Genomic DNA, 24,022 nt, shown 5'->3' on the forward strand with positions numbered 1-24,022 from the left:
TGAAATCACGACACAAGAAATCATAGATAGTGGGAGTCAAGTGACGGCTATATCAGAAAACCTATTTGAAAGGTGCAATAGAGAGAAAGAATTACCGATTTTAAGGAGGAAAAGGATAAGAGTTTTTGGAGCCTTAGGAAAACCAAGACTTACAGCTGATACGATAATCGGTGTAGATATCATCAATGAGGGTAAGGTCACATTTGCATACCACAAGGCTTCGTAACAGTAGATGATGTAATACTGTATTTTATTCAAACTTCGAACGATGAAAAAGAACAGGGAAAAGTAATGCAATTACATTTGAGTCAAGAAGGGAATGAAATAGAGGAGGAGAGACACCCTAGATATAAGTTTGAGGAAAACTTTGACCCATTCCCACCCAAAATAATCGAAGAAATTCATCAAGAAATTAGTAAGAAGATGGAGGAAATAGATGATATTTCACTCCACGATAAAAAAAAATTTAGAAGGCATATTGAGATCACATGCGGAGGTATTTGCACCAAAGACAGGTAGCATTAAAGATTTTCAATACAAATTTGAAGTCAAAGATCATAAAACCTTTTGTGTTCCACCTTATTCCATACCACATAGTTATCGATAGGAAGTGTTTCTTGAAATCAGAAAAATGTTGGATGATGACATAACTGAACCCGCCAAGTCACCATATAATTCACCCTTACACGTTGTAAGTAAGAAGGATGGGAGCATACGTTTGGTACTCGATTTAAAACAAATAAATACAATTATAATTTCGGAAACAGATAGACCAGAGAAATTTGAAGAGTTGATTCAGAAGTTTCATGGAGTACAGATTTTTTCATCCATCGATTTGCGTTCAAGTTTTTGGCAAATAGAATTGGAGCCATAACGTCGAAAATACACAGTCTTTATGTCTTTGGTCGTTGCTACCAATTCAAACGTTTACCGTTTGGCCTCAAAATTTCGTCAACTGCCTTTATTCGCGGTCTAAATTCTATACTAAATCTCGACATACTTCAGAAAATTACTTGCTGTGTGGACGGTGTTCTTGTGGCGGAGGCAACTTGGGCAGAACATAATTATATACTGGATAATTTCCTACAAATTATGAAAAAACATGGGGTCACCGTCAACATTACTAAATCGCATTTTGGAAAATCAGAAATTAAATTTTTAGGACATAAAATATCTGCAAAAGGTATAACGCCAGCCGGCCGCGGTGGTCTCGCGGTTCTAGGCGCGCAGTCCGGAACCGCGCGTCTGCTACGGTCGCAGGTTCGAATCCTGCCTCGGGCATGGATGTGTGTGATGTCCTTAGGTTAATTAGGTTTAAGTAGTTCTAAGTTCTAGGGGACTGATGACCACAGCTGTTAAGTCCCATAGTGCTCAGAGCCATTTGAACCATTTTTTTGGTATAACGCCAGACGAGAAGAAGATAGACGCTATTCGTAATACACTCCTGGAAATGGAAAAAAGAACACATTGACACCGGTGTGTCAGACCCACCATACTTGCTCCGGACACTGCGAGAGGGCTGTACAAACAATGATCACACGCATGGCACAGCGGACACACCAGGAACCGCGGTGTTGTCCGTCGAATGGCGCTAGCTGCGCAGCATTTGTGCACCGCCGCCGTCAGTGTCAGCCAGTTTGCCGTGGCATACGGAGCTCCATCGCAGTCTTTAACACTGGTAGCATGAAGCGACAGCGTGGACGTGAACCGTATGTGCAGTTGACGGACTTTGAGCGAGGGCGTATAGTGGGCATTCGGGAGGCCGGGTGGACATACCACCGAATTGCTCAACACGTGGGGCGTGAGGTCTCCACAGTACATCGATGTTGTCGCCAGTGGTCGGCGGAAGGTGCACGTGCCCGTCGACCTGGGACCGGACCGCAGCGACGCACGGATGCACGCCAAGACCGTAGGATCCTACGCAGTGCCGTAGGGGACCGCACCGCCACTTCCCAGCAAATTAGGGACACTGGTGCTCCTGGGGTATCGGCGAGGACCATTCGCAACCGTCTCCATGAAGCTGGGCTACGGTCCCGCACACCGTTAGGCCGTCTTCCGCTCACGCCCCAACATCGTGCAGCCCGCCTCCAGTGGTGTCGCGACAGGCGTGAATGGAGGGACGAATGGAGACGTGTCGTCTTCAGCGATGAGAGTCGCTTCTGCCTTGGGGCCAGTGATGGTCGTATGCGTGTTTGGCGCCGTGCAGGTGAGCGCCACAATCAGCACTGCATACGACCGAGGCACACAGGGCCAACACCCGGCATCATGGTGTGGGGAGCGATCTCCTACACTGGCCGTACACCACTGGTGATCGTCGAGGGGACACTGAATAGTGCACGGTACATCCAAACCGTCATCGAACCCATCGTTCTACCATTCCTAGACCGGCAAGGGAACTTGCTGTTCCAACAGGACAATGCACGTCCGCATGTATCCCGTGCCACCCAACGTGCTCTAGAAGGTGTAAGTCAACTACCCTGGCCAGCAAGATCTCCGGATCTGTCCCCCATTGAGCATGTTTGGGACTGGATGAAGCGTCGTCTCACGCGGTCTGCACGTCCAGCACGAACGCTGGTCCAACTGAGGCGCTAGGTGGAAATGGCATGGCAAGCCGTTCCACAGGACTACATCCAGCATCTCTACGATCGTCTCCATGGGAGAATAGCAGCCTGCATTGCTGCGAAAGGTGGATATACACTGTACTAGTGCCGACATTGTGCATGCTCTGTTGCCTGTGTCTATGTGCCTGTGGTTCTGTCAGTGTGATCATGTGATGTATCTGACCCCAGGAATGTGTCAATAAAGTTTCCCCTTCCTGGGACTATGAATTCACGGTGTTCTTATTTCAATTTCCAGGAGTGTATTCCTATTCCGTACAACAAGAAAAGTCTAAGGGGAATCTTGGGGCTGATAAATTTTTACAAAAAATTTATATGGATAGACACACTTGCAGCACCTAGACTATGTGCACTGACAGGAAAAAACACACCGTGGGTATGATAAACAAGCAGATGAAGAATTTCATAATCTGAAGGAGGCATTGAATAATGCTCCAAGTTTATCACACCCACATTTAAGTCAGGAGTTCTGTCTAGTAACTGATACTGCAAAGACTGGGCTAGGGGCGGTACTATTTCAACAAATTGAGGAAAAAGGTAAGAAAATAGATAAAAGAATAACCTTTGCAAGTAGAGTACTATCGAAAGCAGAAAAGAATTATTCCATTACAGAATTAGAAGCTGTCGCCATAGTGTGGGCGTTTCAAAAATTTCGACATTTTCTGTTTGGCAGAAAAACAGAAGTATACACAGACCATAAAACATTAGAGTCTTTAATCTCATCCAAATTAACCCACGGACGTTTGGCAAGATGGATGCAAATACTGCAGGAGTACGAGTTTTCAATCACATACATACCAGGACCGGAAAATATTCTGGCCGATGCATTGTCTCGTTTACCACAGAGAATGGCAGAGGGCCAGAAAATCAACATTGAAGATGAAGAACGGACTATCCATTATCTAAAAAACGTACCATTTCAAAATTTTATCACAAATGCTTTAAAAAATTTATCTGACGAACAAAACAAAGATCAGACCCTCCTCAAGATCAAACACCAACTTACCGATAAATCCAACTCAGAGATTAGAAAAAATTACATAGTAAAGGATAATATCCTATATTTCAAACGTAGTAATGATGCTTCACAATGGTTAGCATGCATACCTGACGAATTTATTAATAAATACCTTTGGTACACCTACTTTAGCAGTGGACATTTTGGACCCAAGAAATGCTGTCTAAAAATGAAACAAACAGTACACTTCCCAAACATGGAGCGATGTATTCGACGCGTTCTTAAAAGTTGTAAAAAATGCATACAGTCAAAACATGTGATATATCAGACCAGACCCCCAATGTTTCCAATTACCCCTGATAAATTAAGACAGATTGCTGCAACCGATATTTATGGTCCAATTCCACGAACAAGGAAAGGCTTCACCTACATATTTGTTGTAATTGAACTGGCATCAAAATACACTACACTTACACCCTTAAAAAAAAGCCACAGGATTTACAATTAGAAAAGCATTTCAAAAGGACTTTAGACAACAAGTTGGGAGAGTGAAAAGGATCATCTCAGATAATGGGCCCCAATACAGATCAGTGCATTGGAAAAACACATTAGACAAATTAAAAATCAAACCCACCTTTATTTCCAAATATAAACCAAGTGGAAATCCAGCCGAGCGCACCATGAAAGATTTGGGAACACTTTGTAGGCTGTTTTGTAGAAAGAACCATCGTACTTGGGTTCTGTATCTACGAGACTTCCAAGAGGTAATTAATGAGACACCACATAGTACCACGACTTATCCACCAAATACAGTATTAAAGAATATAGATCCACCAGAAAAAATAAAAGAAATCATTAAATTTCCAGTTATTCCCCGAAAGCAACATAGACAAATCGTAGATTCTGCCCTAAAAACATTCGCTCAGCAGCAATTAGACGTAAAATCACTCAAGACAAATCTGCTACAAAGAAACGCTTCACACTGGGCCAAAAGGTATTGATAAAACCTCATTATCTTTCACATAAGAGTCAAAATAAATGCAGAAAATTGTTTGCAATATATAAAGGGCAAATGATAATTTCCAGGATCGCTCACGAAAATGCCATAGAGCCATCCAAAAACAGGTAAAATTATTGGCATCTACCTCGTGAGCCACCTAAAAGAATGTGAATGAAAGAAATGGTAAAAGAGAAGAAAGGGAAACAGACAGAGGGGCAATCGCAAATCGTGTACTAACCAATAAATCAAAAAATAAATTAAGAATCAACAAAATAAGACATTAATTAAAAGAAAATAGAGACACAATACACACTAACAATATCTTGTAGTATCAAGTATACTACAACATGCACACAAACAATAAATGGTACACAACAATTAAAAGAATGAAGAAGTGGTAGGACATAATTAGAATAAAGAAAAGATATCATATACTATATAAAATAATTCTCTCCACTATCAGAAAATTTTTGCATTATATAAAATCAGAGTTTTTTTTAAATAACAAATATATGTAAAACAAAAATTGTAAATATTTCTATGCGTCAGAGGGACATCGCCACCAACACCAATCACTAGCTCCCTTAACACCAGATGCTTCGAGATAGCGACGGAGAGGATACAGACATGTTGAGAAAGCACTTAGGGCAATAACAACAACATGAAGACCAACGCCACACTGGAAATGCGGGTTGCAACCAGGTTGGACTTCAGGAGGACAACGTGCAGCATGGACGTTTCATATGTCACGACACTGCTACACCACACAAGACTGTGGGGAGAATCACAACATGACGAGACGACAATGAAGGTACAAAAAATTACTAAGATCTACAAATTCATCAAGTAACAGTTGGAAAGGCAGTCAGATCCTACAAATCCTATATCACTCCTAGACTAAATTTCACATATTCCTAGCCCAAGAAGAAGAAGGCAAGAAAGAAGAGAAGAACAGAAGATGCAAGATGAAGAAGGGCAGAGGACAGCAAGATACCTTTCTCTCCTATCCTACAAAGCAAATTGCTACAAACCTCTTTCCATGACCTTTGAGGCATAGCAACTACTACAAGCACTTCTCCAAAAATAATCCTTGTATCGTGAAACAAGCGAACGGCAAACGGAATATTAAGTAGTACCAATCAACATTATCTAGAAATAGACTCAGCAAAATGAACAGTATTCTCCCTACCACATCATCAAATTGCCATACTGAACCAGCTGTGAAGTACCAAGAGGTCACAGCACAATATTGGGTGACGATCGTCGGTAGTCAACTACAATCATCGAACTGCCACAACGACCCAGGTGTGACAGCAAATGAGTACCAAGACATCACTGTTTATGCAGTAAAGCACAGTCAACATCATCAGTAGTAGGTACCACTCCATGATGACAATGTCAACAAGTAAGACCCAGCATCGAGTGCTAAAGTGCTTCTCTCATGATTTGTGACACCCATACATATGAGTCGACGCCTTCCAGCATTTTAGTGGGGATCATCGAGCACAGATCTGACCCAGCAAGGAAAAAAGAGAGAGAGAGAGAGAGAGAGAGAGAGAGAGAGTATGTAAAGTCCACAATTTATAGATACCTTAAACCGTTTGTAAAGAAACTTAGTTAATATAGTTATATAATCTCACAAACTCATGGAAATTCTATTTATTTCTTTTATATGTAAAATTAGAAAAGGATTTGTGCAGGATTTTTCTTCTTTTTGGGGTAATAATATTAATACCGAGGATAGAATTAAGAGGAAACGCTTCTTCATTCTTACAAAATAAAAAGAAAAAAAACAATGACACATAAAGAAAAACATAATACCTAAATAAATAAAACAAAGTAACACAACAGAGCTTTTGCGAACATTTACACAAGCTTAACTAAAGAAAAGATGTAACCACACTAAAACATGATACACTGTACACTTACAAGTTTAGAAAAATTAGTGTTGTAAAAACAAATTTTTGGAAATGAAAAAGAAAAACAGAGACACATACTGGCAACGACAAAGAATAACAACCTTTGTAAAGCCAATATTTGCCTAACAACAAAACATAAATTCAGAATTAAAAAAATAGAAACAATAGCTATAAAGAAATCATTAGAAAAAATTGTTAAGAATGGCTGAGAAAAGTTTATTGGAAAATCTAAAATAACAATTTTTGCCTGACTTTGTCAATGTTTTCCTCGGCATTGACAAACCCCAACAAAAATTTTATCAGAAGGAGGGACGTCTTACGAGACGTCATGGTCTGCTGACCTTCATTGCTTACATATTCCGCTCTCAAAACCATATTCCGCACATCAAGACGCTTCATTTGAACCCAAACTCGATAAGATAAAGTATGAATTCATGTAAACGATATGCAATTAACAAGTAAGCGCACCGTGGTTGAAATACTCGAGGCTGGCATACGGACATACATTCCAGACAGGACGGTCACAAAAGCTTTTAGTTCGGGAGAGAAACCGCACAACAGAACGCCTGTTTCTTCAGGGGACGACCCACCCTATGTCGGCCGGTGACCGCCCATGTAGCGGACAGCGTGGGCCCGAGTGAAAGGGGGGAACAACCCCATGTTTGGCTTAAAAGTAAATTCCGCTACATTGCGTGGGAGCGGCCAGCCTACGCATTCTTTACACATAGCATGCAGTTTCAGAGATTTTCACAGGGAGACAGCAAACGCCAAATGCCGATGCTACAGGTTTCCGGATTGGTCGCCTTAACGAAACGTCATTCTCCCATTTTAGAAGAGCAATTCTGATAGGCAGACGATATTTCTGACGCCTTGAGCTGAAGGAATAATGGAAGAGACCGAAAGATTTACCCCTTCACGTCTGGCGTGGAGAGGCCGTTCCGTTGTCGCTCTTGGAGCGAGGAACAAGTCTCTCCTCAGTAATTCACTGGGAGAGCACCTGTGTCGAGAGCGAATCGAAGTGCTACTCTATATTGAGTCCTTGCGATTAAGCATTGTTCACTGTGTTGGCCGACACACTTATTGTGTGCTGTGAACGGACAGAGTTATAGTTAAACACCTGTGAGCGAATTTTGAGTGGCATCGCGGTGGACTGGTTATCTGACCTCTGTACGACACCAATAGACTATGGGCGAATAGGAATCCTTGACTTCATCAAGGCATAGGGAGAGTTTGATTGGCAAAGGTCAGTCCAGATAGAACGAGAGTTATCTTATTTGTCAGCAGCGAGCGGCGCAGACAGCAGTCATCGCAGCTTACGGTATTGTGTGCTACAGCTATTGCGAGCCTCGTATTTTTTCCACAACAGTACACTTCACTGCATTTCACACGCGACAGCCTCGACCATACCTAGCAACATTTTAAAGGATAAGCCATTCTGCCAAGTCGACAACCATCTTAAACTTTATATAGAAATTTCATTAGCGAATCCTATCCTTGAGAGGTAACTTCACATTCCGAAAAGAACCAGGATATAAATTGTTCAATTCATAACTAATAGTGCCATTGTGATTTCTCAGAATTTTTGCAAAATAAATAATAACTTTCGTTAGTTTCATGATTTTCTTACACTAACTAGCACTACTTCAGTACCCAAGTATCCCAGTAGTTACATAAGAAATTTTGTGAATTTTTGTGCCATTTCCTTACAGCGGATGACTCCAGAAGATAATTATTGCTGTAAGTTTTTGAGGTATTTCTCTTTAGAACGTTAGGAGCATCTGTCTGACTTCTGTAGTAGTGTGGGTTTGGAAATTGTATCTTGCAGGAGCCACAGGGTAAAGGGTACATCTCAGATTAATCCGTAGTGCAAATAAGAGAATAGAAGACCAACCCCACACGTCAGACAGTCAATACAGCGACTAGGAAAGATAACAATAAAGAACTCAAACACAAAATATGGTAGATATAACGCTTATTATAAACATTTTACGTTCAATGTTTTTTAACTTCTTCCACTACATGAGCAGTTTTAATGGATTACAAAATTTGCATACAAGTATACAATTTACACCATATATATTTAACGTACTGTGCTTCCTACATGTAATGTAATTACAATGTTTCATTTACTTTCCATCGAAAAGTAAATAGAATTTACAATTAAATCATATTACGATGAATCACAAAAAAAATTTTATCCGTAAAAGGTGACATTAACCTCAATTTACATCTCTTACACTACTTGCATTTTTTTCTTCCATCAGAAGGTGGTACTCAACTCATATTACATTATTTACAGTATTTCTATTTTTTCTTCCATCAGAAAAATCTGCTATCTACAATATTTACATTTTACATTATTCATGTATTTACTTTGTTCGCAATCATTATTATTATTATTATTATTATTATTATCATCATCTTTTTTCATGAAGTAATGTCCTCAGGTCAGAGTATTTACCTTATCGGGAAGTATATATCGTTTGTTGTCCTTACCAGGTAAAGAGTACTTACGTGTTTTAATAGTCTCAACAACATGGTGATTCGAGTGACTGACAAAATGCTCAATGGTTTTCACTTCGTAATCCAGGACGTGCTGCTTGTAATCGTCAATGGTGAGCCTATTTACAGATGATGGTTGTACAGCTTTTCCTCTGCACATTAAGCGCTCAGATTCGGTCTCAAGTACATACGCTTTTGAGCGTAGGCCTACTAATTCTGTGAAGTGGTTCGCACTCAGTTCATCTTCCATCAGACCAACCAATCATTTGTTTCTTCACCAGCAGAGTACTGCTTTGGTTATTCGGTGGGAGTCCCGAACAGTTGAAAACCTCGTATCCACATCACTCATGATATCCTCATAGATCGATGTTGTATGTGAGACTATCAGTGTCTGCGTAGCGCAATTTTATATAGTTTGGCGAAAATCTGTTCAATGTTTATCCATAATGCGAAATTTCAAAGGACAGTTTTCGAAATATCTAAAATCGTCACTCAAACTGAGATTGGTTAGTCGAAAATTACATTTAGTCTGCTAAGTAAAATTTCGTTAAAAATAACGCTCCTTTGAAAATTAGGCTTTACAAATGCAGCTACTCCGAACCTGCTCTCCCATGATGTTGCAAGTATAATTTACCGCATCTTTAGCATACTTTGTACGGTCTGGGCGAATATAGCATTGTTCGAGATCCGGACGTGCGACAAATTTCAATTCATTGCACCAGCTTACATCATTATCTAGTACAGCATCATTAATGAGTTTGAAGAAATTTTTCTAAAACTTGATCGCCGCAATCATGCTGTTTAATGGTATTAATCCCTATGTGGGACTTCATCCAGGAAGCTTGCCTAAACGATAAGATTCTATGAACGTTTTCCAAACCAAATTGTTTATCAAACGTTGTTTCAAATTTCTTTAATGAATGACGTCATTTTTCTTCTCATTCAACAATTTCTGTGCTGTTTAATATCTGAAAGGGATGCCATTTTTGCTGCACATGAGGGTTAATCCGAATGTAAATCGAGAATGCTTTCAGGGCATTCAAGGTCTGCTTCCAGTATGTATCACATGTTAGAATCTCTAGTAGTTTCTCCGAATCAAAAATTTTGACACGCTGTGAAGGAAGCCATTCGAAATTAGATCCAGGATGATGCTGCAACATCTCCCAGCTATATAAGTTATTCACATTGGGAAAAAATATGTATGATTTTTTGATGGTTGTCATGATAATTGGAGATGTATCTGTTGTTGACAATTGCATGCCTGAAAGAACAATGAGCAATTTCCCCCCCCTGGTTCTACAAACTGGGGTTGTTCAATATCGGTTATTAGTTGCAAATCACCTTTAGCAATTTTCAGCAGAGTGTCCAACGCCAAAGTAGGGGAGCTAATGTATTTTGTAGCGTCTAGTTCGTATGCCTTAAGACAAAGACAGCAAAAGTTTTCAAACGTGTTGACAAGGAGCAGCACGCCAATTTTCAAATATAAATCAGAGTTGTCTTCGAATGCCTTACAACTGAATGCATTCAGTACGCTGCAGGCTTTTTTGTACTCGGTCTCAGTTATTGTTTTGCCTGTCAGTAAACTCATCAGGCGGATCCACACTGAGCGCGCAGTGCACAGCTGTAACACAGAAGAGTGCTTATTTGAATGCGTTCATCAAGTAGAATTCGCTACTGTGATAAATTATATGTAAATTGAAGGTGGAGAGCGGAAGAAAGGGAGAGGATCATTTCTGTCAGGTGCATCGGGATATTACGCGATATCAGCGGCGACGAAAGAAAACGTGTACCGAACTGGACTTCGAACCATTGCGCCATGCGGAACACAGCATTATCGCAAGGGCGCGGACTACCTCGGCACGTCTCCCGCCTGATCCACGCTCCCATCGAGAACTATCTATCAACAGTTCCTGCCTATTTCCTCCATGTTCGCTACTCTGAGATTCCCACAGGAGGTCTGACGTATTTGTGCATCCGCACAGAAAAAGGTGGATCCATTGCCCAGCTAGGTGTATTATTGATGTAAGCTGGAGAAATGAATTATTATTTGACCCACGGCTGGGACTCGAACAATTCTATATCCGGCAAGACCATGCAAAGTATGCAGAAGATGCATGACATTATACTTGCAACATCAGGGGAGAGCAGCTGCATTAATCGTAAAACCTAATTTTCAAAGGAGCGTTATTTTTAACAGACATTCTGACGATAAGAAAGGACAGGATGGTAGGACATAAATAAGACATCATAGAATGATTTCCATTGTATAGAGGGAGCTGTAAAAGGTAAGAACTGTAGAGGAAAACAGGGATTGGGATACATCCAGAAAAAGTGAGGATGTAGGTTGCAAGTGCTACTCTCAGAAGAAGAGGATGGCGCAGGAGAGGAATTCGTGGTGGCCCACATCAAACTAGTCAAAAATGATGTATTGTGTTCATTTACATGAATGCATGCCCGAAAGAACAGTCTCCACGCATTCATACAATTAATATGCCTAGCTGGCCAATGGATCCAACTTCTTCAGGACACACACACAAATACGTGCCACCTCCTGTGGGAATCTCAGAGTAGCGAACATGGAGGAAATGGACAGAAACTGTTGATAGATAGTTCTCGATGGGAGTGTGGATCGGGAGTGAGGCGCGCCGAGATAGTCCGTGTAGTTGCGATAACGCTTTGTCCCGCATAGCGCAATGGTTAAACGCACCTGCCTAGTAGTGCAATACACAATTTGACAAGTCTCCGCTGATTCAGCGTAATATCCCCATGGAGCTGACGGCAATAACCTCTCCATTTCCTTCCCTTTCTTCCGCTCTCCACCTTCATATAGAGGAGACTGCGCCGCCCCGCTCCGAAGCGCTCATTGTCACAGATGTAGCGAGCCGAGACTGTTAAGCGCCGCATTTGCCGTGCTGCACCCTCAGTTAAAGAAGAAAAGAAAAAACCATCGCCACTGGGTAACACCGATGTTAAAGAGTAGGGCATTGTACAGTGGAAGTAATCTTTTTAGTGGGCTGCTTACAGGCAACAGTGGTCAGTTGGAAAACTTTTATCGACTGTCTTTCGAGGACTTCCAGCATCTGTTGGATTGATCGAACCGTCCATAAACAAGAACGACTTAAATTTTTGACGTGCTATATCTAACAAAGAGAAAGACTGGCAATAACTTTGCGCTTTCTGGCAACTGGAGATTCCTTTACGAGTTTGTTGTATGTGCTCAAAATATCTAACTAAGTATACCAATGATTGTCATCGAAATTTGCGACGCTTTCAATAATACCCTGAAACCCTTTGTAAAGGTAAAGCATTTACCGTCAAAATTAATACGATATAGCCTAATTTTTCATTTCAGAGTTCTGATGATGAGGAATGCCTACACGATTCTACGCTAAATGTCGTGGAAGACGTATTAAATATGACACTTTTCGTGAGAGTCTTGGCGATTCAGCTTCTACTAACGAAGAAGAAATGGCGTGCCAGGGAAACATTTTCAAGTAAACGTAACAAGAAAAAAGATCAGGCGCTTAGGGCGTTTTGGAAACTGTGTGAAATGTACGTCCTGATGAGTGTTCTACTTTTGGGGAATTTATTACAATGCAGCTCCGCCAGTTTGACAATCTGAGGAGATCAGTTCCAATGCACAAGATAAACAATTTGATATTCTAAGCGGAGACTGATTTTTATTCACAGCATCTAACAGCAGATAGTTCTTCGTCTTCTGTCGTCCGTTCTCCTCAATGCAGTTCTGTTCCTGAAGAGCTCCTCCCCCCAGTGCAGTCCTATTCTGCAACTTCTCCCTCGAGTGCCTTCCAGTCACCTCCGCCACTCTCACTTCAAACACATTCCCCTAATCAGCCATGCAGTAGCAATAGAAACATGGTTATTTTTTGATTATGTTATTGGATGTGTTAATGTTTGCAATGCAAAATGATGTATTTAAAGAATTTTGGTCCTGGAAACAGTTGTCATGCAAAGGTGTCAGTGTCTGAGGTTGCATAACTGTGGAGTCTTAGAAAATTTGACAGTCAGTAGTGGATAGCTGCGGTGTGCAGCAAGCAGAATTTTTTTCGTTGAGTTTACAGTGTAATGCATGGACACATTTTTGGGACTACGTGAGTTGCAGATTTATTACAAGGAGGAATGATGACTCAGAACAATGGTTCGGCAGTAAACGGACATAAAAAGGGTTTTGAAATGAAACAAAGTATTATTTGATGAGATAACAAGTTTATTTTTATTTTTGCGGACTTGTATTGTTGATCCACTTCACCCTCGTCACAGTCGAGTTTTTGATAATTATTCTACTGATTATCTTCTGAGTTAATTTACTGTATCATGGAAGTTATTAGATCAAATGAATTTTCATATTAGAGTCTATAATTGCTCTCATTTATAAGTTCCTTCCTCACTCATTTTCCAGAATTTAAAGGTTGAGTCATGTGCCTCATTGGCACTCTGTGTCAAGATTATGAACCCAAGTTCCCTGTACCAAATGTAGTTAGTTTTCAGTAGTATTTTTTTAGCTGTTGCCGAGTCTTGCTGTGTTGCTGTTTCTGCCAATACTTCATTTTGCAGGTGAGATTCACAATACGTGAATGCTTCGTTTCCTTCACACAATGTAGGTTCTGTCAGTTTCTTTATTTTACCAGGGTCAATTGTCAGTGCAGAAATTTTCTTGTGTTTCAACTTACATTCTTATACAGTTCGACATTACAATGTCGTTCAACCAATTCACACTGACCAAGTCTACTGAGTGTGATATTATTGGTTTGATTATTTATTTACTTGTGAGTGAGATTGGTTTTCAAACACACAGATTCTTTTCAGTTTCATGTAAGTGATGAGGTGTGGAGTTCAGTAGCACATTCAGGTTATCAGTTCACATTCCTTGGTCTGTGTTTAAGATAACACACATTCAAGTAATATTACATAATGACCATCATCCGTCTATCACATTCAGCTCTGCTCCTAGAAACTCGAAAAAATTCCATAAGCAGTGACCGAGCGACGTGGCACATTAGTTAGTTAGTACACAGGACCCGCATTCGGGAGGAAGACGATTCAAACCCGCAACAATCCATCCTGAATTAGGTTTCCCGTGCTTTCTCTCAATCATTTCAGGGAAATGCCAGGATGATTCCTTTGAAAGGGCATGGCCGGCTTCCTTCCCTCATCCGCTGGGACCGATGACCACACTGTTTGCTCCCATCCCCTTTGCTCCCATCCCTCCAAATCTGCCACCCATATTCCATTTTGCAGCCCTTCGCAAATACTTTTGATGGCTATGGTTCAAATGGTTCTGAGCGCTATGGGACTTAACTGCTGAGGTCATCAGTCCCTTAGAACTTAGGACTACTTAAACCTAACTAACCTAAGGACATCACACACATCCATGCCCGAGGCAGGATTCGAACCTGCGACCGTAGCGGTCGCGCCGTTCCAGACTGTAGCGTCTAGAACCGCTCGGCCACCCCAGCCTGCATAATTTTGGTCCCTAACTGCATTCTGTTAACAATAATGTGTTTCTGTGATATGAGTATCATTTTTATTCGTGTGTGGATATTTACGTACATAAGCTTGTAACCAACAACAACAAAACCGCATTCAATAAACATTTCGTTGTACAGTTAATTGCTTGTTAGTTATGAAGGACGCTCTGAAGGAACGTTTTAAAACATTATGAACACTTATTACAGGAGAACTCACTCGGCGGGACCACAAGAGCCTGTTAAAAACATACCAATAATGACCCCGTCTTTCAAAAACAATTACAATCAAGGAAATTAACTGGTTAAAATCTAAATCTAACCACAAGACCTCTGTTTGTTTAACGGCAACCAGTGCCTTGGTACAATTGATCCGACTCTAATTTCGACCAGGAGCTGATTCATTAAAACGATGATGGGTTATGAACTATAAATATAAGACCACAAGATATTTTCAAACTACAACTAGCGTCTAGTACAATACCACAGCCTATATTTACGACCAAAGAGCCGGCCGAGTGAAGGTCGGGTACAAACCAGAAAATAATTAGCAGGTCGGGTAGACAATGACACCAGTCACCAAGAGGATTACAGAATGTTACTCCCCTTCATCAGCAAGCAGCTCCATGGATCCTCGTTGCGCAGAGACGGTTGCTGAGTGGTGCCGATGACAGCCAGGTAGAAGGGGGCAGCCAGTCCACGAGCGTGTTCTGACACAGATGTCACCAACCAACCGAAGAGATGTCGGCCTGCTGCTTGTAGTCGACGCTAACCCAGTGAAGTACTCCAGTATCCTTGCTCTGCGCAGGCCCTCCTTGCATAGCTCGTGGCTTCAACTGCTCGGACCTCGTGGCCGGCTGTTGTGACGCTACCGCCAGTCCCCAGTCTTGGTGCCTCCTTTCTCACGCCAGCGAACCCGTATATATATCGGCAAGCAAAGAGCTTCTGGGGACACAACCTACAGATACAAACTCATCCTCATAGATATTGACAACAGGGCCGCAAGAAGGATAGTCGATACTACCTTTGAGCTAGTGGCCCCAGAGAGAACAGTCTAATTTAATAGCGCCACGGCTCACCAGTGTGTCATTCGCTACAGAGCTGAAACATGTTCATGTTTTCGAAACACTGAAAAAAGACGTTTCTATAAACGTCTACATCATCGAGTATTCAGATTATGACTGAATGGCTGTAGAAGATAAGACAAAAGAGAAATAAGGGGAATGACAAGTAACTCATTGTTGTACCACTGCATATTACCACAATCTTTCGAGAGAGACAAGTGAATTGGTTTATGTTACAGGTTGGTGATAATACTGACATATGTCATTTACATTACATAAAAAAACTTCTCGAGGCTCGCACGGAATAGTATCACTGCTCCCATTAGATCCACTGTGGTATGTGAATGCTTACTCTGTTGTTTTCATTCTCAGATAAGATAAGATGCACACTCAATTAACTGTGTTCAATATATACCAGTTGGAAGTATCTAATGAGAAATAGTCAATGATGGGAAATTGCGAAAAATACTTAATAAAATGAAAATTATTTAATTCGGAAATTTCTGATGAAAGGAACTTTGGACCTTGACAGTATTAAATGAAATTGACCTCGTCGCAGAAATGATCACTCACAGTAGCTGAAACTCACAAATGCAGAATGTGTCCACCTCCAATTTATTTCACTGCAGGCAACAAGAGTTATGTAATTTAGCCCTGTCTTACCGGCAATAGATGTTCAGTTCTATACTGTAGCAGCGTAGCTGCCAGTGACAATGCTACTGGGATTCTATAAGCTGAAAGAGAAAACCACTGCACTGAATGCTATATTTTGCCACATCTCATGAAAGGCAACACTCTTCCCACTCACCATTTTGTTCATTTGCTAACAATGCTCTTAGTGCTCATTGTATTCAAAATGTATTCGAAATGTATGCTATTTAAGAAAACAGGGAGGATGATTATAAATGAAAATTAAAATAAAATCAGAACTTATTTTCTCAAAATTGCAAATCTAATATTTAAACTCCTATTAATAAAATTATTTTCAGTCCTATCAAACACACCAAACGCTACAGAAGTATAAAACTGCTGTCAGTTTTACTTCTAATTTATTAAGTCAAACTCTTCTTTTAACTAACAGATGTGGATGGAACTTTCTAACACCTTAGGGATATGACTGATAAATCGCCTCCTTATCTAACACTTGAAATCTCTGAACAATGAAAATTAAAAAACTATGATAATCGCTAAATGCATGCAAAGCAATGCGGCAAAATATATTTTTTGGTTGCTGAATCGTTTGTGCGTCAAAACCAAATGGCAAAAGGCTTTCCTACAATAACATTCAATTCTTAGCTCTTATCCACTTATAAAAATTTCTCATCTTCAAAAGGGAACAGCTTGCTCTAACCCAGAGTTCGTCAGCTAAGCCGACCGATCATCGTCACATCTCGTTCAGGACTCGACTGCGACCCGTGCTCCCCGCCGCTGCTGTTCTGCCTACCACGATCTTTTTTACTCAACAATGCGTTCCTTAATACTCAAAGACGATGTATCCTGTCATGTGTCCAAGCTTTACAAATGTATCCGTGGAAGATAAAATCCTTGCAATCGATCTGTTTAATAAAAGGCTGATAAACTCGTGCTATCGAAAATATGTATCAGTAAATCGATACATTACACTAAATAGATACGTTACAATTACAGCCGACTAACATTTTATTATATATAAAATTTCTTCTTGATGTAAGTGTCAGATAAAGTGTATAACTGACAGACAATGTGTTTCTCTCAGATTCTTCTATAATTGTAGTAAAACTGATCTAGAAAATGTTCCTATTTCATACAGAGTAAGTGACCTTCTCCTTGCACGTACCTTTTACTGTCACCATTATGACTGGTGAAAACTAGTTTGTGAAATTTATGAAATTTAGTAATAAACTGAAACAGTCATTCCTGTTTTGTGCAAATACACAGTGCTTATTGGAACCAATCGCTGCTTATAGTCATTATACAATTCTGGTTCATATTCCGATGAGGTAAATTTGCATAGTCGATTCAGTCGTCGCCTGCTGTGTACACTGTAGCTATAACCAGTACTTTCCAGTTTAAATTGTATAGAGGCAGTGCCTACATGGAATTGTTTACTCAAAAGGTGTATGCAGTAACTGAGACTGTAAACATCTTTGTTACAAAATAGACATCTGATATTAAACCCCTTGGCTGGGGGCGCTGGAAGGGGGGGGGGGGGGGCGAGCTATGGGGACAATAGCCCCCTCCCCCAAATAGAATATCATATTACACTGTATAATACGACATCAGAAATCACTGGATATATTACTTCAGCAGTTACTACCCCAGTCTCGAGTTGACATATTCAGTAAAAAGAAACAGAGACGAATGAGCATGGCAGTTTGGGCAGAAGACGGAAATATCCATTAAATTTTGTTACAGATTTTTTAAAATTCGTGTCAAGTTCAAGTTTTTACTTTCACGCCATTTTCTGAGGCTAGAAAACTAATGAAAAGTTGTTGTAAGTTGACCTTTTTGTGGTTAACGTAATGTATAAAATCTCCCATGTTAAAATAAGTTTTTTTTACCCTGAACTCCAAAATAGTTACCAAAAACTACTTTAAGTAACACCAAATTTGTCGGTGGAGGGACCTGACTCTCGTTCTGTTAAGCTATATTCCATTCCCCCAAACCCCCTTGATAGACTTCGAGAATCGGCGTTTCGCTGAGCAGGAGTCTGCACATTATCACAGGTGCGTACCGAGGTGCAGCAGTCCTGGCTTCGGTGTGAATTACTGGTATTACTATACTGTGTTCATAATGTTGTAAGTAGGCTGTTTAGGTTTTTATATTGGTAACGCCACGTAGCGCTCTGTATGAATACCACTGACAGTGCTGTGTGCAGTCTGTGGCTGATTTGCATTCTGGAGTATTTGGTATTGTAGTGTTGAGCGGTTGGATGTGAACAGCGCGTAGCGTTGCGCAGTTGGAGGTGAGCTGCCAGCAGTGATGGATGTTGGGAGTGAGATGGCGGAGTTTTGAGAGCGGATGATCTGGACATGTGTCCATCAGAGAGAGTAAATTTGTAAGACTGGATGTCATGAACTAATATATATCTATTATGACTTTTGAACACTATTAAGGTAAATACATTGTTCGTTCTCTATCAAACTCTTTCATTTGCTAACTATGCCTATCAGTAGTTAGTGACTTCAGTATTTAGAATCTTTTATTTAGCTGGTAGTACTGGCGCTCGCTGTATTGCAGTAGTTCGAGTAACGAAGATTTTTGTGAGGTAAGTGATTCATGAAAGGTTAGGTTATTGTTAGTCAGGGCCATTCTTTTGTAGGGATTATTGGAAGTCAGATTGCGTTGCGCTAAAAATATTGTGTGTCAGTTTAGTGATGATCAGAAAAAGTAAAGAGAGAAATGTCTGAGTACATTCAGTTTTGCTCCTTTTCAAATACTTGGTAATTTTTTCGTAGAATAAGTTGTTGTGGTGCACCACTTTAATGACATAGACACTAAGATGTGAATAGACGTTCCCCTTATCTGCGTTGTTGTCTTTAGTGTACTATTTTCTCTGCTTGTGTGTTTGTCATGTTTAGATATAAGTTATTGCATTTGCTGCTGCTGTTTGCCAGGCATAGTTCTACTGAATTTTATATTGTATTAAGCTAGTTTTACTACTGATTTATTTTTCTTGTTGCTGCACATTGGCTCATATTAGTTGTAATGTCGCATTTGTTTTGCTAATTTAGATATATTGCTGCTTGCTTTGCCAATTTGCATTTTTTTGTCATTGCTGTTTGTGTAAATTGTTTTGTACTGCTGCATTTCCTCGTCCCCTAGTTTATGTTTCTGAGCTCAGTAGATTTAAGTTAGCTAATGAGGGTGGGATACTATATAAGAAACTAACTATGGAGAATAGGGAAAGAATGCATTGAGAAGTTATATAAAAAAGATTTGGGCAAAAATGAGTAGTGTACAATGAAGGATAATTATTTTGAAAGAGGGTCTGGACAAAACAGTAGGATTTAGGGACAACAGGTATAGATAAGACTTTGGGAATAATGAAGAACTAAGGGAGATCTCCAAGAAGTAAAGAAAGTTTTGTTTGCAAATCAAATATTACAAGTACCGCAGTAAAACAAACCCTGTCCTTTCATTTTGTGTTATCTCGCTATGTGTTTGTGTACCCTTGTGTATTTGTGTTCTTCCAGTCTCTGTGTACTGTTTCATAGAATTTTTTTCTCTTCTAATACTAAGCTACATTTACTATGATGAGGAATACATTATCCTCAAATATAATTTGCATTAATACTATGTTATTTACTTTGTAAAGACGTTTAGAAATTATTTATTCTGTTCTGTTTTCATACTCATGTGTGAAATTAATGTTTCGAAAACTATTCTCATTATTTTATTATTTACTTATGTCATAATTCCTGTAACACTGATGTATATGTTTATTTCTATTCTTTTGTAAAGCCTGTATTACTACAAATGTTATCTGTATTATTATGTTTTAATGATATTTTCTGTACCTTTGTAATTGTATTCTCATGTTATAAAATTGTAATTGACACCAGGTCATCAAATTAAGTAACTTATAAGCATTCATTTCACTGCACGCATTTCTGTTGGTCATAGTATATGCACAATATGTGAGAAGTTGGGACCGTTAGTGTTTGTATGCGTGTTAATAATTCAGCAACGGACTGGTTAACAGCATTGCTGGTTCTAAGGACAATTCCAAAAACTTTGTGAGTGCACAAGTGGTGGTTTATGGACTTGCTATATTGTCCGCAAGACTCTTCGATGGTGACTGTCCACCTGCACAGTCGCAACAGATGGCTGCTGGCCATCTCTACAAGGGCTACAGTGGGTCTGCATCTTTGATGGCCCACCAGTACCATTATTTCTACAAGGACTGCAGTGGGTCTGCACCTCTGGTGGCTGTTTAGTCCCCATTAAACATCCCAACAACCACCACCACCACCACCCACCTCTGGTGGCCCACCAATACCGTAATCTCTAACAGAACTACAGTGGTCTTCTGAGTGATGACCTACCTATCAATATTCTTCAAAACTTCGACTCTGTTGTGGCCCATTACCTGTCTGCATCTCAAGAGTCAGCATTGTCTTTCCGTTGGATGGACAACACTACTTCTTCAAGACTGCATGGAAATCCACTACTTCCGTGTGCATTTTCTTTTATTGCTCAGACTTTGAGAAAAAAAAACCTCCAAATACTACAGTGATGAATGATCAGGACTGTCGTTTATGGACTGAGAAAATTTTAGCTTTCGACCAACATTGTATCGATAAGTGTGTGCATTTGATATATTCGTTAGCGTTAATATAAAATTTTTTTAACGAATATGTATTGGCCAGTGCCCAAAAAAAATTTTAAAATTTTTTGTGAGGATCATATTGGGTAATGTAAGTAGGCTGTTTAGGTTTTTATATTGGTAACGCCACGTAGCACTCTGTATGAGTATCACTGACAGTGCTGTGTGCAGTCTGTGGCTGATTTGCATTGTTGCAGTATTTGGTATTGTAGTGTTGGGCGGTTGGATGTGAACAGCGCGTAGCGTTGCGCAGTTCGAGGTGAGCCGCCAGCAGTGGTGGATGTGGGGAGTGAGATGGCGGAGTTTTGAGAGCGGATGATCTGGACGTGTGTCCATCAGAGAGTGCAAATTTGTAAGACTGGATGTCATGAACTGATATATATATATATATATATATATATATATATATATATATATATATATATATTATGACTTTTGAACACTATTAAGGTAAATACGTAGTTTGTTCTCTATCAAAATATTTCATTTGCTAACTATGCCTATCAGTAGTTAGTGCCTTCAGTAGTTAGAATCTTTATTTAGCTGGCAGTATTGGCGCTCGCTGTATTGCAGTAGTTCGAGTAACGAAGATTTTTGTGAGGTAAGTGATTCATGAAAGGTATAGGTTATTGTTAGTCAGGGCCATTCTTTTGTAGGGATTATTGAAAGTCAGATTGCGTTGTGCTAAAAATATTGTGTGTCAGTTTAGTGATGATCAGAATAAGTAAAGAGAGAAATGTCTGACTACGTTCAGTTCTGCTCAGCTATTTGAAAATCAAATAACGTAAGGGATTTACCAGCACAGTAACTCATAAATTTTTCTAAGGGGACGTTTCTATGTACCACAATCTGAGCAAGTACGACGGGTATTTGTTGATCATGAATCTATGTGAACAAAAGACAACAGATGATATGAAGAAATTATTTTAAATGCAGATAGTGTTTCTATTATACCAATGAATGTGGTAAACTACAAAACTTTGACAAAGAGTGTTCCAGTAACACATAACGAGTAGAGATGCAGTATAAATTTGAGATTTATTGATTCACTAAATTTTATGATGTGTTCCCTTGAACAGTGTGCTTGTTACCTGAAACCAGGAAAACCCAAGAGAATAAGGACATGTTTATCTTATTGTCATCGAAAGGGAATGTTTTTCTGATGATCATCAGAAGGTAACTTTCTCACATGAATATGTGAGGAGTGAATCAGTTCTTTCTGAAATTACCAATCCGCAATCGAAAAGACTAAAAGCAAGTCCACACTGAGCGCATCGTTCCGCGCCGCGCAGCACACAACGGCTCTGCGTGCGTCTGCGCGGCCAGTTAGGACGACGAACTACGCCTCTTCGAGCTATTTTTCGCCTGTTGTCGGTACATGGAAGGAAGGTGCGCGTTTGCACGCTCTCAGTTTGGAGGGGGCTTCGTTGGCGGGCCTGTAGTGTACTGCATGCGTGAATTCGCATTGTGACAGATCGCTTGTTCTCGCGTTGTAGGCGGGAGGTGTCCCCCGGAATGGCGTGGGACCGGAAACAAAGTGAAAACCTCATAAATCTGTACAGACAAAGGCGGGAACTGTGAAATCCGTAAGGCAATGATCACCACATAAAATTAAAGAAAATTATGCTTGGTAGTATTAAACTAAATAAGCCCTCGGTCACAAATATAAGTCTTTTCACCAGGTTTAAACACTTCTATTAGTGCCTTCATCAGAAATCAAATAACGTCCAAGATGCTACTGCAGGTGGGTGTTAAATGACGACACAACGGAGAATAATAAACGCTAAAATGAAAATTTGGCTCTGTCTGACTACCCCCTGAAGCAGATCTTAGTATCTCTTAATGCTCTTTAACATTCCAACCTAAACAGAAATGAATGATTAAGGGAACTAATTATACTAAATGAGAAACTTTGTTGCTGCTTATACATTTATTGTATATTAAAAACAATCTTTATTACAATTGTTGTATTTCCTAACTAAAATTACTGATCCATTGAACAGCTGTGCGCTTTTATTATGACTGCGCGATCTAAAATAAATTACGCAAATTGACAGACATCATCTATGCACCAAACACAAGAAGACATTACTTTAAAAGATGATCTAGAATGGAGTGCAACGTCAGTGGAAGGCAGTTATGAGTTCCAAATGCTTTTAGTGTTTGTTAGTGTCCAAAACGGAACGCGTTGCCGCCATAATCAGGCGAACGCATTACTTAATAGGTGTCTCTCATTCAGCTGCTCATGAGTGTATTATGTTGCTTCCTAAGCGCTCAGTAAAATATACACATCAAAAAAAGTTTTGCATCACCTCAGTTTCGAGAGTACCGGAAGCTGTAGAGAAAATAGGGATAGAGAGCAACATAAACACCATTTCAGCCCTTTTTATTGCTCATGAAAACCACACATTGCATGTCGTACCACCATACAACGAGAGCTTCAGAGGTGGTGTTCCAGATTGCTGTACACCCAGTAGCACATCCTCTTGCATTGATGCATGCCTCTGTTCGTTGTGGCATACTATCCATAAGTTCATCAAGGCACTGTTGGTCCAGATTGTTCCACTCCTCAACGGCGATTCGGCGTAGATCCCTCAGAGTGGTTGGTGGGTCACGTCGTCCATAAACACCTCTTTACAATCTATTCCAGGCATGTTAGAAAGCGTTCAAATCTGGAGAATATGCTGGCCGCTCTAGTCGAGCAATGTCGTTATCCTGAAGGAAGTCATTCACAAGACGTGCACGATGGGGGCACGAATTGTCGTACATGAAGACGAATGCCCCACCATTATGCTGCCGATATCGTTGCACTATCGGTCGGCCGATGGCATTCACGTATCGTACAGACGTTACGGCGCCTTCCATGACCAACATCGGCGTACGTCGGCCCCACATAATAGCAGCCCAAACCAGCAGGGAACCTCCATCTTGCTGCATTCCCTGGACAGTATGTCTACGGCGTTTATCCTGACCGGGTTGCCTCTAAACACGGCTCTGTCTGATTGAAGGCATATGGGACACTCATCGGTGAAGAGAACTTGATGCCAATCCTGAGCGGTCCATTCGACACCTTGTTGGGCCCATCTCTACTGCGCTGAAGGGTGTCGTGGTTGCAAAGATGGAACTCGCCACAGACGTCGGGAGTGAAGTTGCGCATCATGCCACCT

The 24,022-nt window shown here is 40.4% G+C and overlaps 1 protein-coding gene across 1 annotated transcript in view; it reads left to right on the forward strand.

The window, feature by feature from the left end:
* LOC124712236 overlaps window positions 1-24,022 on the forward strand; it is a 53,284-nt gene that overhangs the window by 19,152 nt on the left and 10,110 nt on the right. Inside the window, exon 5 of the mRNA XM_047242530.1 lies at window positions 7,784-7,813. Within this exon, the coding sequence (XP_047098486.1) occupies window positions 7,784-7,813 (30 nt within the window). The remainder of the gene's footprint in view (window positions 1-7,783; window positions 7,814-24,022) is intronic.

This window comes from Schistocerca piceifrons, chromosome 8 (genome assembly GCF_021461385.2).
Source record: "Schistocerca piceifrons isolate TAMUIC-IGC-003096 chromosome 8, iqSchPice1.1, whole genome shotgun sequence".
In the NCBI taxonomy this organism is placed as follows: domain Eukaryota; kingdom Metazoa; phylum Arthropoda; class Insecta; order Orthoptera; family Acrididae; genus Schistocerca; species Schistocerca piceifrons.